General features: G+C 31.5%; 1 protein-coding gene across 6 annotated transcripts in view; it reads right to left on the bottom strand.

The window, feature by feature from the left end:
- Window positions 1–20,198, bottom strand: part of LOC115212758 (STE20-related kinase adapter protein alpha) — a 50,188-nt gene that overhangs the window by 7,808 nt on the left and 22,182 nt on the right. For 3 of the 6 annotated variants that reach the window (XM_036503831.1, XM_029781423.2, XM_029781420.2), the window contains exons 2-6: window positions 5,455–5,529; window positions 5,086–5,182; window positions 2,541–2,659; window positions 2,218–2,326; window positions 1,177–1,300 (exon numbers count right to left, since the gene is read on the bottom strand). In XM_036503831.1, coding sequence (XP_036359724.1) covers window positions 1,177–1,300; window positions 2,218–2,326; window positions 2,541–2,659; window positions 5,086–5,182; window positions 5,455–5,529 — 524 coding nt within the window. Of the gene's footprint in view, window positions 1–1,176; window positions 1,301–2,217; window positions 2,327–2,540; window positions 2,660–5,085; window positions 5,183–5,454; window positions 5,530–9,042; window positions 9,099–13,028; window positions 13,073–20,198 lie in introns of all 6 variants that reach the window. The other 3 variants (XM_029781422.2, XM_029781421.2, XM_036503832.1) reach the window with 3 other exon arrangements.

Genomic DNA, 20,198 nt, shown 5'->3' with positions numbered 1-20,198 from the left:
CTACCCAATCTCCAGCTAGACAAACTAACACAGAATTGTCTTGCCAAGAAACAGAATGAAATTCCTGCAGTAGAGATAAACTCAATACTGCCATGAAAGCTGACAGATCAATATTTATCCACTTAAACATTTTACTTGTACAGCAATAAAAGAAGGAAAATATAACAAATAGAGAAAAGGAAGAAAAAGAGATTTTAAAAACAGTAATTAGTCGAAAAACTATAGGGACTCTGATAATGGACTACATAAAAAACTTTTAAAACATAGAAAGTACTAGAATATATTTATGATAGAACTGAAAGAAAATGTTCAATTACAGTTTTCATTTCAATAACTACAATCCTTTTTAAAATAACTGACAAAGATACAGGCTTGAAACCTATACAATGGCTAAAATACTGTTAATCATGATATTTATTTTTTTTAATGATTAACATGTCAGTCATGTCAATTTCTATACAAGTACTTCCATTATGGAATTACTACATCATAAAAAATGCAAAATTCAAATCAGACAAGTTATGAAAGTACAAGGTAGTTTTCCTTTTGGTATGCAGAAGGAATAACCAACATCAACTTGTCAATTTTTAATTCTGCACTCGAATGGCAAATTGAAGGAAGGAAGAGTCATCTATTTATTTCTAGTTAAAATATCTGAAACTAAATTCAAACCTAATCAACTTAATATTAGTAAATAATTGAATTTAACTGACCCTATGATTTAAGTACTATCATCATATTTCAGAAGCAATGCCCCTGTGTAATGAAAAAGCTTGCCTTTGCTACATTTTAATATAGACTTTATTGATAGAATTTTACAGTCAGAAGTTCACATTGACTGAAAGGTAGCTTCCCATGAGTGATACAGAAGACTAAACTGGTAAAGCAAGGATTAGATACTTACAGCACCCAGTTAGTACACAGGTGAACTTCTCAAAAGATCTTCAGGTTTGACATTGCTTAACTTCAGCAATATGACAGGAACAGGGGTTTTCAGGGTCAATTGGCTGTTAATGGATTTTAACATTATAAGCTTCAGATTATCTCAGAATTTCACAATGATCCCTTCTATTGGCTCTGGAATGTTGTTGAGATAAACTGAGAATTAACTGACAGGAAACACGCACAGCATGTGGCAAACCTTAAAGTGTTGATGGAAGCAGTATTCATACTTACCGATGAATTATTCCCCGGGAATGGAGATATTCTAGTGATTTGATGGTATCTCGTAATATGTAAGCTATAGCTTGCTCGGGCAAGCCAGATGTGAAATAAGCATGGAAAATATCTTTGCAGGATCCTGGAATAAATTTATAATAAACAGAAGTGGAAAAAAATATTTTTATTTTTGTTAGTTACTATTAACATACACTTGTGAACAGAAACAGACAGTCAATAATGTCATTGGTTGTTTAGCAGTAAATGTAGTAAGACTTGCAGACATGTAGAAAAGCTAATGCTACAGAAACTGGTTAAAATGTTGAATATAGAAGTCATGTGATAAAAGACAAATGGAAAATTCAAAAATCTGTTTCAGAATGACAGGAAATGATGCTAAGTGGGGGAGGGGGGAGAGAAGATAGGAATCTTCAAAGCTGTTAGATGACTTAAAGTACATTTTTAAAAATATTTTAACAGTGTTTTTACTTTACTGCTTCATTAAATAGAATTTTCCTATTCAGTTTCAAAATTACACAAATGTTCAACTTATGAGAAAATATTAATCTAATATAAAAATTAAAATATATAAAGCTTTAAGAAACGTAATAGATATTCATAGGTATGAAAACAAATTCTTTTGTTAATGTTATTGTGATCAGTAATGAAGATTAATCATCTGACAGTAGGTATCTAACTGAAAGGTCCAAAAGTGAAGATTTAAACTAAAACAAAGCAAATAACAGAAAATACGTTTCACTGACCAAAGTAATAAAGACAATTTATTATGGGTAACTAGTAATGCTATTTAATAATTTTTTACTGGAAAGTTACAGAAATTTATCTCAAAATATCACATAAATTTGTTCAGTTTGAAAATTGGTACAAATAAATATCAGTAAGCAAATACAGTGATACCAAAACTAAAATAGTTATATGCAAGGACATCAAAGTCGTAGATATACTATGTAAAAGCCTATTGTCACACACCCACACATACATATATGAACATGACATAATAATAGAATAAACACAATAAACTATCAAATTAATACATACCATATGCCATAAATGGCATTATAATCCAAAGTTCATGGTCATAAACAAATGTAGTGTAAAATTTCAAAATTTTGTCATGTTGTAGTTGCTGAACCAAGGCAATTTCTTTCTGTAAAGAACAAAATATCATTTAGAAAGGAATCTTACTAACAAAAGCAGAAATACAGAAATTTTCATAAAATAAAATATAGTTTAGATATTCCAAGATTTAAACAGGTTATGTTATAAAATAGTTAGTCAAGAACTGTAAGCAAGATATGGAATGATAAAGACAAAAAGCTAAAGAGTTTTAATGTATTACATCAAAGATAAATACAATTTACCTGTAAATCTGCAATATCTGTAAAAATATTTTCTAAGTCTATTTTTTTGATTGCAACATTTGTTCCTGATGGTCTATGTTTTGCCAGATAAACAGTGACTGCATCACAGAACCCATGACCTGAAGAATGTAATAAACATCAACAACTTAAGTATGTAAATGAAAGTAAATTCTATATTTATAAAGAAAACATTTGAAGCTACATGTGAGTGTGTGTAGGACCCATGGCCTACTGGTTAGGGTGTTACTCTCATGATTACAAGATTGTGGTTTTGATTTTCAGACTAAGCTATGCATCATGTTCTTGAGCAAAACATTTCATTTCACATTGTTCTGCAATCATTTGGCACCCCATGTACCTGTACCAGATAGATGTTTGACTACAGGTGAATTATCTGTGCAGGTTGTTCGATAAGAAATTGCGGAAAGCCTCATTTGTTGTCTACAACAGGACAGTCCACTATATATATATATATACATATATATATATGATTATCATAGTTTAGCACCCACTTTTACATGCTTGGTGAGGCAGATTTTCTTTGGTTGAATACCCTTCCTGTTGCTAATCCTCAACCATTTTCAAGCAACATATTTCTCATGGCCAGACAGGAAACACACTCATTTACAACTACCATGTGATGTTAAGACAAGCATACACATACACACAAACTGCCAGATGATAGATCCTCTAAAGTATGTCTGATTTTAAAAACTCAAAAATTTATGCTGTATAGTATTTGATATAGCTGTATTTGTTTATAGGTCACTCCTAATTATTTCCCTTCGTTCATTTTCTGTCTAAATTATGCAAATTACCTCGGCTATAAATATGTTCTCTTTTTTTCATATACGTCCCTTGGTTACAGGAGATAGGGTGGGACAATTGTTGTACTGAAGATGACTAGTGAGGCAGAATGTGACCATGACTGTCCACTTATCTCCAAACAAAAAGCTTATCCTTTTTGTTAATAGCATGTGAACTTTGGAAACTTTTTGACACTTGGAGTTATCACACCTTTTCCAGGTTTTATTGCCATCTGGTAATAATGATACATCCTAAAGAATTTACAATGTACAGTGTTTGATATACATTTGTCTGTTTCTCTCTCTTTCTTACTATATATATATATATATATATATATATATAGTGTACAGAAAATAGACTCCATCAACTGCTGGTAGTAGATAGCTTCCATTATCTAGGTTGCCAAGTTAGAAGCAGAGGTGGATGCTCTTAGAGCATAGATGTGAGAATAAGAATAGGCTGGGTAAAGTTCAGAGAGCTCCTACCTCTGCTGGCAACAAAGGGCCTCTCTCTCAGAGTGAAAGGCAAACAGCTATGCTACACAGCAGTGAAACATAAACAGTGACAGACAAGGACATGCATGGGCTTGAAAGAAATGAAGCCAGTATACTTCGCTGGATATGCAATGTCAGTGTGCATATTCAACAGAGTGTAAGTAACTTGTAAGAAAAATTGAGCATAAGAGGCATCAGATATAGTGTGCAAGACGACTGCACGGGTATGGTCATGTGATGCATATGGATGAGGACAGCTGCATAAAGAAGCGCTGATCTCTAACTGTGGAGGGAACCTGTGGTAGAAGTAGACCCAGGAGGACATGGGACGAGGTGGTGAAGCATGATCTTCAAACTTTGAGCCTCAGAGGCAATGACTTATGACCGAGATCTTTGGCGATATGCTGTGCTCGAAAAGACCTGTCAAGCCATGTGAAATGGTAGTTGTGGTTGATGCTGGTGTCTTGTAACTAGCACCTGTGTTGGTGGCACATAAAAAGCACCTTTCAAGCATTGGGCCTCATGGAAGCAAAGTAGCCAATACCAATGGCACGTGAAAAGCACCTTTTGAGCATTGGGCCCGGAAACAATGACAAATGACCGAGACCTTTGGCATTATGTCATGCTTGAGAAGAAGACCCATCAAGCCAAGTAAAATACAATTGTGGCTGATACTGGTGTCATGCAAATGGTACTCATGCCAGTGGCATGTAAAAGCACCCGTGACACTCTCAGAGTGGTTGGCATTAGGCATCCAGATGCAGAAACCATGCCAAATCAGACTGGAGTCTGGTGCAGCCTTCCAGCTTGCCAGCCCTGTTCAAACCGTCCAACTCATGCCAACACGGACAACAGATGATAATGATGATGATATATACACATGCATGTACACACAGAGTAAGCTTCTTTCAGCTTCCATCCACCAAATTGACATACAAGGCTTTGCTTGAACTGGAGCTAGAGTAGAAGACATTTGCCCAAGATGCCATGCAGTGGGACTGAACCCAAGACCACATAGTTGGGAAGCAAACATCTTAACCACACACCCACTCCTGCCCCCTATATACATATATATATTAAAGATAGTATTTAGTGAAATTTAGAAATATATAAACATATACAGGCATGGCATGTTTTCATGAGTACCATTTGTATGACACTAGTATAATGGGTTGACATATTTATTTGGTACTTTAGAAAAATCAAAATAAAAAAACAAAATGCTATCCAGTTATGTTTCTTACCTATTAAGGAGTATAACGTGTAATGTGACCGATTTGGTTCATACTTCACCATTTCTGCATTGTTTTCTGGAGAGGCCTCCAGTTGGTTCTCATTTGACTGAAATAAATAATTGATCAACCAAATTTTACAATAACATTTTATGGCTTAAAAAAAATACAAAAAGCAGCCTTTAGAAATTGGAGGTTTCAACAAGACAGCATAATGGAATTAGAAAAATATACTTGGTCTAAAGACAGAATATATTACATTGTGAAACATGCCAAAGTACAGCCTCTTAATAGAAGGATAATTGTTAGAGTAGGACTTCAGAGACTTTAACACAAACATTAAACTACTGCTGAAAAAAAAAATGAAGAAAGATAACTTACTGGATATTGTAGATCACGATCAAAAGGTGCTGAAACAGGTGAATCTCCTACTCGTGCCTTTGTGCATGCACAGTGCTGAAATGTAGATAGAAAATAATCTTCTATTCTTACAAGCAAAGAGTAAACAAGATGAGGGCTGTCAAATTAAAAAAACAAAAGAAATACAAACCTTGTGAAATGAGTAAACAAACCCTTTATATATTTTAACGAAACTTTCATTTGTAGATATCATTTTTTGTATCTATCAGTATGATTTATTCTTACTAGCCATTATCGCCATGGAATTAGTCACAGTAAACAGATCTCATTTATTTCCATCATCCCAACTCTTGATTTGTAGACAAATATATGTGGGCTATATATGTAGAACAATATCAAGGATGAAATCATTGCTAATGACCTCAAACATAAATATTCTATTTTACCTTTGGACAAAATATACAATTTAAAGCAATCTAATTGCATATTACCATGAATGGCATACACTTATCAAACACCTTCAAATATTTAATATGTAGCCTTTTTGAAACTCACAGAAAAAAGCAAAAGTAAAATGAATATATACAAATAGATCTTTACTGATATTTTCCTTAAGTGGGTTTAAAATTAAATTCGCTATATCACATCTTTAATCAGATATCTTTTTTCTAAAAAGTCATGTAATTAGCAACCAAGACAGAACTGAATTCATATGTATTACTCATAAAATCCCTGGCACCCTTTTAAAACTTGAAGAACAATTTTTTTTACTAAGTGAGTATCTATTTATTCATGACTTGATATATATTATATAAAGAAAAATAGAAAAACACTATTTTAAGCTTGTCAGTTCAAAGATAATCCTATATATTCAAAGAATACTTTTTCAAACATTAAAATTCTATTGAAAGTCTAAGAATGCTTTAAAAATTGCATATTTTGAATTATTTAAGAATCTATCAATCAAAACTATTAATACTTGGAAGCTACAATAATAACTTATAAGAAAACTAATTATATGTTTCAATTTTAATACCTTTCAGAAGTAGTATTAAAATGTTTAGTTTTAAAATATAAAATAATAAAAATGACTTTCAAGGATATTGGCGATAAAAAAGTAATTTTAGTAGTATTTTGTACATTGTAAACCAGCCCCTGAGATGTATTTCAACTTATTGGCATTTTTAAGAATAGTGGACAAAAGCTGTTGAGCAGTGAAAAATTTAAAGAATTTTAAACAAAACCAGGTTTTGTTTTCTTTTAGAATAGAATATCAAGTATACTCATTCATACTACAAACAAAATGTTTTCATGATAAATGGACTACCAGAACATCACAAAATATATTAACCAACTGAACTAAACATTTTGAGAAGTCAGATTGGAGAGGGGAAACCAGGAAAAAAAATCTATTCAGAGCATTAACAATTTCATGAGATAAGCAGAAATATAAATTAACTGTGCAAACCATTACATGTGTAAAGGTTATCACATTTGCCTGTATTTGTTCTTTTTCACACTGAAATTGTTGTTACAAATGAATATCATTTAACAGATTCATTTGATAGAAGCTAAAGCTTCATTGTTCCTACTCTGAGTTTCTTACCAAATGTTTATATTACATACAAAACAGTAACCTGATAAAATCACATATACTGGTATAAAGCTTTTATCTTTTTTTTTTCACACAATCTTAAAATATGTTTCATATACATACCTTCGTATTTAAGTTGCTAAAAAAATTTTTTTTATGCAATGTCTATATTTTGTCATTTCACTTGTCAAGCATAACATCCACTGTACAGATTATGCAGATAAGTGTGCACCCATATTGAAGATAGAATCACAATGTAATTTTAAAAATATATTGTAATATATAGATTAGTGATTAATAAAAAAAAATCATGATGCATAAAACAATACCTAACAATAAATATACCAAAAGCAAGTGTCACTGTATTTCTAACTTGTTTCTGCACATCCACAAACTATTCAAAATTCCATGGAGTTAATCTGTAAATTCTCTACCATTAGAATTGGAACTTGTATCTAATATCCTGAAAGTTTAGCAACATGCATAGCTCATACTCTCAGTCTTTGACTAGTTCTTGCTTTTCTTTTAGCACAACACTTCCCTTGATCATTTGCATGTACTTGCCTTACCTAAGTTGGAATGTATTACGTTTCATTTACACATCCAAACTAGCTATGTTTCCCTGCCACATGACCTACCTTCATACACACTATATTTCATGCCAAATATTTCATTATATGTTGTTACACAATTATCCAATATTTTCTGAACACTTAATGCACAACAATCTTTAAGTATCATAATTAACACAGAAACATCATATATGGTTTCAAAATTTGACACAATGCCAGCAAGTTTGGTAAATTAGTTACATCAACCTCAGTGCTCAACTGGCACCTATTTTATTGACCCTGAAATGGTGAAAGGCAAAGTTGACCTCAGAACATAAAGAAGGATGAAATGCTGATTTTGCCAGGTATGCTAATGATTCTGCCAGCTCACCACTCTAGAACCATCAAGCACCTGAGCCAGTGCCATGTAAAAAGCGCCTATGCTGGTGCCACATAAAATGTATCTAGTACATTCTGTAAAGTGGCTGATGATAGGAAGGGCATCCAGCAGTAGAAACCATGCAAAGACTAACAACTGGAGCCTGGCACAGCTCTTCAGCTCTGATCAAACCATCCAGCCCATGTCAGCATGGAAAACAGATGTTAAATGATGATGACACAACCTGTTTAGCCATTTGTCAGTCCTGTGTATCATATGTAATACACAGGATGTATTATACATATCCCTTATTTTCTTCAACCACCAGAGTAACTTGGGACTTACGAAAGGAAAGCTTTATATTATTGAGAACATATGGAAAAACAGTTCACTAAAAGTCTGAAAACAAGCATGGATGTTTTTAACAAACTTATGAAAATGCTTTAGACAGGCAAAAGATTAAGTATCATACAAAAATAGATAGATACAGACAATCCATTAGATAACTGCCAAAACCCTCATTCATACAGACTTTCAGTTCTCTAATATCTAATTACAATGAATAATGGAAATGGTTCAATTTCCTTATTCAGTAATTTTATGTTATTTGTTTCACTATTTAGCATATTCTTAAGACAAAAGGTACTAAGTATCATTTAATATTTATGATAGGATGAGTTTTTAATATAAATTTAGTAATATCCTAGCTATACTCCAGGCACAAGGCCAGATATTTGTGGGGTGAGTATAGTTAATTATATCAATCCCAGTACTTGACTAGAACTTCATTTTATCAACCCTGCAATAATAAAAAGCAAATTGACTGCAACAGGATTTGAACTTGGATTGTAATGAGACACCATAAAGCATTTTGCCCAATGCTTTCACAATTTTGTCAATTCAATGTCCTCAAAGTAACATCTTATTTACTTTTATACATAAAATTTATCCTGGAATTAAAAAAAAAATTTTCTTGATTATCAAGATAAGAATTAAAATGTTAGAATATTTAACACTGGTATTAGTAGTAAAATGTTGCTGCCAATGCATTTTTTTAAACAGTTACATGTTGGCATGATACTCACCAAAAAAGACATTTATGGTCAGCCAGCAAGCACTACCAAACAAAATCCTGGAAATTCTGAAAATGAAGACTTCTTACTTTAATAATATCTGACACTAAATCTAAAGGCACTATTAAATGGTAAAATACTTCACCAGCTTGTCAGCAGAGAAAAATGTGTTCTTGATACTTATTTTCCTATTAATGCTCAAGTTTCAGTAATTTTATTAACTGATCATTTATTCAACAACACCAGTTGAATAAATCTTCTGAACTAACAACAATCTCATCCAATCACTCAAAACTCAGGTCCAGTTGGTTAATTCAATTATAAAATGTCAACCGTTGAAAGAATATTCTACATTATAAAAAAAATTATCAATACAAAACTTGAAATTTTAAGCTCTAAACATTCTTGTTAGTTGTAACTATAGAAGCTTCAAAAGGATATTCTTGATATTTTTGAATACCTTTGGACCATTAACATCTGTTTGTATTTATTTATGAATTTCAACCATTTTTTTTTCTCCCAATACATGTCTAGTAATATTACCAGGTATTGAACTAACATGTTTTATTCTATATCTTAAATAAACTATTCTATATTTGCAACTTTTGAAATAACTTAGTTTAATTTAAATAGAAACTAAAGTTTACAATATCTTTCCATTAGTAAATATTCTAAAAATTACCAACCCAAATATGAATTAATGACCTAGGGGATTTTCAGTTTAAATACAAAATTGACACCTACCAAACTATTTGAAATGTAGTATAGGGATAGTGCCAATTCAAATACTTGTCATCATATTTAATGATCTTTTTGTTTTTACAAAACAATATCAAAGAATCAGAATTATAGGAAGACAGTTTATAGGCATTATTAAATTAGCAGCAGAATTCACTAGTGCCAATAACAATTGAAGTTTATGCCAATGTCTATGTTTCAATAATATTAAAAAGAAAAAAAAATTACCATAGGAAGGGAAAAATGGAAATGATATAATTTGATTGAATTTTGCTTTCTACTAAAAAACGCAAAAAACTACGGATTTTAAACTATATCCCTAATACCTAATGAACCTTAAAATGAATAAGAATTTAGAAAACGCCAGCAGAAGTTTTACTTCATACTGAATAATTCAATCTAAATATATCTTTCACAGTCTGGCAACTTCAACTACACTAATTAAAATCAAATAACTTTTCTGCTGTCAGAACAGTAGTCAGGATTTAGTTAGAGAGTGTAGGAGAAAAAAGCAATGCATTCAATGAGAGAGTAGGAGAAAAATGCAATACATTTTATTTTCAGATCACTATTAAATATTGGCAAACATAAAAAATAGTAGTTAGTAATATAAGTCTTAAGTGGAATACAAATGGCTCTAACAACTATATCAAGATGTTTATTGTCACAATGCAAAAAAATCCATAATTATCGTAGATAAATTTAAAAGTTATTTCACTTGCTTTAGCCATTATAGCAAAGACTATGCTTGAACTGCAGTGTCATCCCCTTCATTAATGTTTGTAAGATTTGAACAATTTAGAATTCTAAATATGGAGAAAACTGAAAATAGAGCCCAATTTTTACGCAAACATACCTATATGTGTATTTATGTGTAAATACATATATTTCTTTAACAAAAATAGAATTTCTTATTTGTTAGGTCTTTTATTAAGATGCTGATATCCCAAGCTCTTTTCATTTACTCAACAAACTAAGAAAGACTTCCCCTTGTTCTAAAGTGTTAATGAAATAAATTCATTACACTCCACATTTTGGAAAGTAAATATTTTCCAAGTGATAAAATTACAAAGTGAAAAATATAATTCCTATACAAATTATATAAAAAAGAATGAATGTTGATAAACATTTGCTATGGTATATATATCTAAATATGTATATGGTTAATATCTATATATTTGTTATGGCATGTGTCTATATATTTAAAGCATCTATCTACAAACATGTACAAGAATTCATGAAAAAAAAAACATTCTCTCTGCCCATAAATCAAAGAAGGAACAATGCATAAATTAATCTTCAACAATTATAAATAAATGTACTCAAAATTCATGACAAAATGCCAGATCTTATAAAGATAATTTCTTTGTAAGAGCTTTATTAATATTAAGCCTTATTAGAATCAATATCAAAACAATTCCTTTCATAAAACATTTTGACTGCATGAACAAATATAAGAAAATTTCATAAAGTCTTCTATTTATTGTAATTAAATTATTGTCAATGTTACATTTTTATAATGCGATTATACTTAAAGCAATTGGCTAAATGCTCAGTGATCATGCAATGAAGTTCAAAATAACCATTCGTATGTTTTTATTTACTCTGAAATTGTTTTAGGAAAAACGTGCTTGATGTAGGCTTTAAAAATGGAATGTGTTTTCTCTAAGACTTAGTCTTTCTATCAAGATGATATTAATGGGATGGGATATTTTCTTTCTCTCCCAAATATCTAAAATGCACCATTTAAGCCAAATTATATAAAGCTAAATTAAAATATAAAATATATTTTGTGATTAATAATAAGGGTTTCTAACATGGGCACAAAACAAATTTTGGAAAATAACAAGAGAACTTAACTGATACTAATTTTTTTTTAATTCAGGAAGGACGAAAGTAAAATTCATCCCTGTCAGCATTCAGATCACAATAATAATCATTATTTCAAGCTTTGAAACAAGGCAGGCAATTTTAGGAGATGGGAATAAGAATTTGAACTCAGAATTTTAAAAACTAAGAGAAATGCAATTTGTTGGACATGTTTAACAATCCTGCCAGCTCACTGCCTTAAACAATAATGACAACTTCTTGTGCACATGACAATTTCATGTGCACAGAATGTTTATTCTGGCAGTGGATATGAGGCATTTTATATCACAATAAAATTATAACAAAACAGGATTTTAAGTGGTTGAGAAATGGGAATCTGAGAGCTTCATAAGCATTAACAACATATATAAACTTTATACAAACAGGGGTCAAACTGATCTATCAAGGATTGATCCTAGCAACTTGGGGCTCCCTATATTAATGATTTCTTAGGTTACAAAAACAAGGTCAATATATTTTGTGACTCTATAGCTGTTACCAGAGTCTATAAGATCTCAATTCATCAGCTTAGGTATCTCCACTAGCTTACACAATACTATAGCTATTGAATTATATTATTATTATTTTTTTTTTTTGCAATTAGGCACAAGACCAGTTCTTAATGAGAGAGAGAGAGAATTTGGTCAATCAGGAATACTTTTTATATCAACTTGCCTAAGACTACCCTTGGTTCTATAATGAAAACTTCTTGTTTTAAATTAAAAGTTTCCATTAAAGTTTTATGTAAAGTCAAATTCCAAACACCAAATTAATAAAGACAGAGTTATTTTACTAAATTCTTCATTATTTTCAACAAAGGCAGTGCATCTCAAGAGAAATATGGTTACTGATATATCTTTTTATCAGAAAAGCTTAATCAATTCACCTTGTTAGAATCTAAACTCAGAACATAGAGGAATGAAATTCAATCCTGCAGAGCTTGTGTTCAACATTAATATTCCTAATAATAATTGCTTACATTAATATTATGCCCCAGATTTATAGGCAAAACAATATTGAGAGTGATAGTCATCTTTTTTCAAGGACATTTACAAAATAGGTAAAACTTCTAACTGGGAATTAAAGCAGGATTATAAAACTAGCTTGTGAAGTACCTACTATTGCACCAGAATATTGTTCATGACAAGTAAAATAATACCAACACATGGTAAAAACAGTGCCCAAATATTTCAGAAGCAAAGTTTAGCTGGAGTGAAATGTGTGCAAACTACGTATGTCTAAAGTGACCGCCATACTTAAGTTAGTACATTATGTTGTCTGAAGGAACGAACTGCTTAAAATGTTCAGGTTAGTAAAGGTGATCAGATATATTTTAATCACATCTAGCATTATTAATTCTCAAACAAAAAGCATTTCCAAATTGTACTCACTGTTGAGAAAAATTCCAACATCTCCAAATTGCATAAAGCAATATCTAAAATATATGATAATAATCACATAATCAGAGTAGTTACAAAAAAACCTTGCGAAAAATTTTTGTGTCTTTGGTGTCAGTTAATACAAAGAAAAAAAAAAAAAGAAAACAGGTTAAGGAAAAGAAATTTTCAAGTTTTACTGTTATAATTTTACAACTCTTGTATAAATAAGAAAGCCAACTGGATACATAATGTCATCTACATTAAGCCTATTGTGACTGTATTTCAGTAAAAATTACCCTCTCTGACATATTTAAATGATGACCTTACATTTGGAAATATGCTTAAGTCAATGGAGAAATTGATCCAGATCATTCAAAATATTCTATGAACAATTCCAAGAGAGACAACACAAACCATCATATTATGTAATGCATCTAAAAATATTTAGAAATTATCACTTAAAATGTTGAAAAATAAAATGAAGGATCAATAAATTGATTGAATTAAGACTTACTAAAAGCCCAACTGAAATGCTTATTTTGTTCTATGAAGGATTGATGAAGTATTAGAGAGATAAATGTTTCTTATGGGGGCAGGAGGGGCTGTATGGACTGAAGGTGGGAAGACAAATTGCCATGTTTCATGAAATTAAGATTATTTAAATTGCCTAACACCATGATGAAGATTCTATTTTATCTTCTCATTACTAGGAGGTGGTGCAAAAATTTTCACTATTTTTGTTTGTTTTTGGTGGAGGTAATAAATAATATTTATCAGTTTGAGAACCAGTGTTATACACAACTAGAAATTATGATAACCTTTCAGAGTTGGTTGGCAGTATATTTGGGTGTCTATGTGTATGTATATGCGTGTTGATAAAGAAATTTCTTAGAGTGTACAGTAATATTCTAAGAATGCACTATGCTATTCAGTTTAAATGTGTAGACACAAAACATACAAACACATTGCTAGAGTAAACCTTTGAAGTCACTAATACTCTGTTCAGATGCATACTAAAGAAATCATGCAAGATAGAATCTAATATGAATAGCTGAAACTATAGCTAAAATTTAAGGCTACTTTCTTACAGTTAACAAGCATGCTGGCATAAAGACATTTTTTATCTTAACATTATTCAATATTATTTCATTTTTCTTTTTTCAATTTTAATTCATGGTAGCATTTATTTTTTTCAAATATCTAATTTAGAATTATTTGGATAAAGCAAAATAAATTCCCCTGTTATCTTAATATTCATGAAAAGGAAGATATAAAAGGAATGCATTGCTGAAGAAATGAAAACGTATATGTTTATTTCCATCTCATAAGGATACAAGAAAGTACACATTAGATGGGATAGTTATTGATATAATATGTCTGAAGAAAAGATGAGATGGTCACAATTGGAACAACTACACCTTTGATCATAGATCTGTTCAATCAAAGCTGACCTGAAGTTTTAAACAAGAAGAAAGTAGCAACAGATGAAACTAACCGAACAAACAATTTTAAAATAAGCAGAGTTTATTTATTTAGAAAAAAAAATGTCCTAGAATGTAACAATTGTTTTTAATCCAAAATCATATTGCTTAACCTTTAGCATTTAAACCAGCCATAACTGGCCAAAATAGTCCAGATGTTTTATGTTCAAACTGGCCAGATCTGGCCTCTCACACCAACCTTACAATATCATTCTAAAAATTAACAGTTACCTCATCAAAATCTCAAAGCTAAAGGTAATGCATGTTTAATTCAAAACAGTGTGAATAAATAAACATTACCTTTGACAGAATAATCTGAATGTTAAAAGGTTAATGCTGCTTCTTCAGGTTTGTGATCCTGAGAAAATATCTTCAATGTCAAAATTGTACATCTTCAGAAAATTTTTTACCATAAGCACAGACACTGCAGCATGGCTAAAAAATTTGCTTCACAGCCACATATTCCAGGTTCAATCCCAGTGCATGTCACACTGAGTTAGTGTCTTCTAGTATACCTTTGGGTTGACTAGTACTATTTAAATGGAATTTGGCAGATGTAAACAGTATATTTATCAAAGTATACGTGTCTGTACACCGTTACACACACATGTATGTATGTGTGTCAGTAGTTATGTTTACACTAGTCTGAAAACAAGTGCTTATGGTGCATGTAACTTAACAGTTCAACAAATAGATATCAGTAAAAAAAGTACTGCAGTCAATATGATTGAATTAACTCCTGAAGATGTTGCAGTTCAATAACTGAAACCAACAAAAGAGTAAAACAATAACATACCAATTAAAAAGACATTATGCAATATATATGTCTCCATACTAAAGTGCTAACAGAAACTAGCCTTCACTAATGGGATACACTTAAGCCAAGTAAAAGTCACAAGCAGAGTTTTCCAATGTAAAGTCCTGTATGCCATTGTTTATTTTAATAATCAATAATGCAAGGTTTATCACAAGATGCATTTCATAATGGTATAGCAAACAAGAGTTCAGCCTCCCAACTGAAGAACAATTGGGTGTATTCTATTATTGACAGTAAACTATGTAAAGAGAAAAGTAAGGAAAAATCTCAACATCAATGCAAACCAAGCTTGAAAAAGGAAACAAAACTCGGTGGTGGAACACCAAACTGGAATTTGAACACTGGTGATATACATTACTGAATATCTTATAAGAATTAATAAACATCTTCGAGATGACACTAAACTCAAGAAAGATACCATATAATATCAGAAAACTGTAGCAAGAAAAAAATTTTAAAAAAAGGTAGCTGAATTAGAGATAAAATTTAAGATTTTACATTTTAAAAATAACCCTTTCTACTATAGGCACAAAGCCTGAAATTTTGGGGAAGGGGCAAGTCTATCACATCAACTCCAGTGCATGACTGAAAGAATGAAAGGCAAAGTTGACCCCAGAGCAGCATTTTGTCCTCCTATATTCTATTTTCAACCTGCTGATTACTGTTGTTAATATTTAAAAAAAATTGAAATGAATTACAAATGAAGACTATTGTTGCTTAGTTCCAGGCCAAAGTATCTGAAACCTATATTTATTAAGGGGGTAAAATAAATAAATAAATAAAAAATTTTAAAAAAAACCCATCTTAGCCTTTAGACTAAAGCATTAGTTTTCCCAACATGCATCATTCCCAAAAGTTCTAATACACTAAAAATTCACTTCTAGTATTAAAAAAAGTTCCTCGCCCCTAAAATAAAGGGACCCCTCATTGGCTAGTAGGTTAATAGTATAATTTGCTTTTAACTGTTGCATGTAAAGGTATTCTTTTTAACTAATGCATAAACATTTACTTATACAAACAAATCAACCAAAAATACTATCCCAGTTATGTTAATTTCTACTAAAACAAAGGAGAAAGCATAAAAAAGTGTGACTGTAACTATGATACAGTCTTTTCTAGTGAAAAATCTTCAAATATGCAAAAACTTTATTTCATTATTCTTCTATATTACTCTTCAAAACAATTAACAAATTTCCCATTTAAAGTATATCTTCACATATCCCTCCAAATATTTTCATAAAAATAATTTGCACTAAATCTATGCCTATAAAAATTAAGAACATAACATTTAAAGCTGTGCTGTTTTAAGGAATAAATTATATTTGCAAGTACATCATATGGACCAAAAAATGGTGAAAAGCAATTATCTCATTCTAAAAGTAACTTAAAGGGATATATATCTAATAGATGAAACTACTCCAATCAAGTCCTCACAGTATACATTCAATAGTTTTCTAATACTTGACAAAAATACATCAGACTGCTTCCACCAAATCAACAAAAGTCATGTTTAATTAAATAGTGAAACCATTCCTATAGAAAATTTTTCCAGCTTGCTTGCAATTTTTGAAAGTGTGACTAAATTCAATATTTTTTTTTTTTTACTAAATTTCAGTTTACGAGCATCACAAGCTTGAGTTTTAATTCACCAACTAAGCTATTCTTGTAATAAATAAAAAGCAAATAAGATAGTATTGCCTAAAATTCTACAGAAATTGGTCTTCACTATTTTTTTCAGAGTTATGACGGTTCTACAAATTTAGGATTACTAGCATAAGTTTAATGCCTTTTTAACTCAACCTGTCGAAAATTTTTAGTTAAAAGCCAGCCTGATAACAATTCTGTTACAAAACTGAATGAGAGCAAAAGGGATTACAGTTTTCTCCCTTACATTTGAGGATTCCTCACCAGCTTCAAAATGAATGTAAATAACGTTAGTATAATTCTTTTGATATTGTGCATTTCAGGACTGCCTTACAAGAAATTAAGAGTTAATGAGTAGAACAAATGTAGCATGACACATGTTCAAACATCCTTGTCAGCCAGCCATAGCTGCCAAATAAGATTAAGGTAAGTAGGTGGGAGCCTTACTACTACATCTTAACACAAATTCCACAGAACATGGAATAATAAAAGAATCTCATGTTGAAGACTTTGCACTTAACTCCAACAATGGAAAATATTTTATAGAAATGGGACACAAATTTAAAACTGTAGAAATATAAGGGGTTTCTATATTCCTTGAAAAAAAAATTGTAGGTAATTATGATTTTTGTATCTTAATATATTGTTACAAACATAGATTATAAATGTCTTAAATATTTTTTTAAAATTAGGACATTCCCTGCCATATTAAAACTTCATGAAATAGAAAGATTCTGAATGAAGGAAATTCTCTACAATAAGAGGATAAAAATTTTTTTTTTTAATTCCTGACTCTTAAACATGATTTTATTTTTGCATTAACCCATAAAGTGCTAGACTGCTGAGCACATTTTATGAAAATGAGACTACAAAGCACACACAAAAAACAAAACAAAAAAAGCTAAAATATCTTCTTAGTATATAATGGTGGCAAGTTTTACATCATTTGAAAAGTCATTAGTTGAACTATTAGTCCTCTTGCATTCTGCGGGTATTGGAGTGTCTGAGTGACATGAGGCCCCAACAAATGCCCATAAATTAAATGCATCTATCTGGGCCACAATTGTGGCCTGTCGACCTGTGCCTGACAGCCATGATCATGATCTATTGCGCTTTATTTGTTAAATGAAATTAATCCATGTCATGGAAGGTACAACAAAAAAAAATTACATTGTCTTTTCTCTCCAGACAAATGAACAATAAGAAAAATATCCTGATCTACAATCACTTCTATTGATGTATTAATACTGTCATTTTTTTTGTAACAAAACAGGTAACCATATTCTAGAAGATATTCAATCTTACACACCCCTCAAATGACAGATGTATCTAAGGACTATGTAATCGAATCCACTCTACACATACATTACATGGATAAACCTCAATAAAAAAAAAATGACTCTACACAGATAAAACAGATGTATGTAAACACTATAAATATTATCTTACTCTTACTTATAGAACATAGAAATGTCTTGACTCACATGATGTGAAGTTGTCTAGAATTAAAATTATCTGAAGCATATAAATCAAAATCCAATTCCTACTATATTGTCAGTAATAGTCTTTTCAGAAGACCACATTAGCCAACCTACTATTAAGAATGTAGGTTCCAATTTAGAGTCAAAACAAACCAAACAATTCATTCACTACAAAGTCCAAACTGACACATTCATTGCTTTTCATTCCTGCAGACTGGACAATGCTCAGAGAAAACTTCTTTATTTTATTAATGAATCCTTGTTCATTAAAGATGTTCTATTATAGTAAAGAGTTTTTTCTATCTTATACAAAATGCTTTTACTTTTATTGAATTGGCCTTGCTGACATGATTAATGTTCCACTTAAATAATTGTAAGTTTGCAAGAAAAAAATTGGTAGGAAAGATATTTCAACAGGCTGATGTTGTGAGAAAGAAAGACTAGGCTTGTTAGTTAGTGTAGGATGGGAACACAATATGGAGAAGTCTTTGTATTGATGGAGACAAGATTGGCATGATATCACAGTACAGTGTTTCTAAGTTCTCTATTCAAAGAGTTAGTGTAGGTTTGACACTTGAATGAGGAAGATTAAAGAAGAATGAAGGGTGGTATGATATGCACAAGAATATGCACTAATGGATTGACAGCAAATAGACTATTCATGAGTTGGAGGAAGAATGTGGGAGGACAAAACTACCTTGGGGTATAACAGAGCTGGTAGAATGTGAATCAGACAAAACTTTACTAGGACATGCTGTGATCTGACAGGAAGCAAGCCACCAATCCAAGAGATGATAGTCAGATGTACTAATATAAGCAGGCAGTTTTACTAGCAGATTCATATACCAGACACAAACGATTTTGCTGATATCAAGTACAACTACTGTTTTCATCTAATTTCTCAAAGGTAATGGCCCACTGCTGTAGGACTTGAGTAAATTTGGCTTTACAAAAGCCATGCTCAAAATATCTGGTGGTGTCAGCTATAGCCTAGTCACCTGTATAGTTAACCAGGTGATACATGAAGGAGTCATACCCAATGACTGGTGTAGCAGCACCATAGTCAATTGCTACAAAGGCAAAGTTGACACTTTAGATACAAATAATTATGGAGGTATCTAGTTATTGGATCAGATAATGAAGGTCATGGAGAGGAACATAGCCCAAATAATTAGAGAGAAAGTCAGTCTAAATGAGATGCAGTTTGGGTTCGTGCCAGGGAAAAGCACCACTGATGCTATATGTCTGGTAAGACAGCTGCAGGAGAAATACCCAGCCAAAAATAAACCTCTGTACCTGGCTTTTGTTGGCATAGAGAAAGCCTTTGACAGTGTCCCCCAATCCCTTATCTGGTGGTCAATGAGGAAACTAGGGATAGATAAATAGTTAGTGAGAGCTATGCAAGCCATGTACAGGGATGGTGTCAGTAAGGTGAGGGTTGGCAACAAGTACATTCAAGAATTCTGAGTAGGGGTAGGGGTCCACCAAGGATCAGTCCTCAGCTCCCTCTTATTCATTATAGTCCTGCAAGCAATAACAGAGGAATTCAAAACAGGATGCTCCTGGAGCCCCTCTATGCAGATGATCTTGCTCTAATTGCTGAGTCACTATCAGAACTAGAGGGAAAGTTTCATGTGTGGAAGCAAGGATTAGAATCGAAGGGCCTTAGAGTCAACCTAGCTAAAACCAAAGTCTTAATAAGTAGGAAGGCAGACAAATCACAAATCCTGCTCAATCTGTAGAAAAGGCATAGGTAGAA

This window comes from Octopus sinensis, linkage group LG6, assembly GCF_006345805.1.
Source record: "Octopus sinensis linkage group LG6, ASM634580v1, whole genome shotgun sequence".
Classification (NCBI taxonomy): domain Eukaryota; kingdom Metazoa; phylum Mollusca; class Cephalopoda; order Octopoda; family Octopodidae; genus Octopus; species Octopus sinensis.
This window is presented reverse-complemented; position numbering and strand designations above follow the sequence as displayed.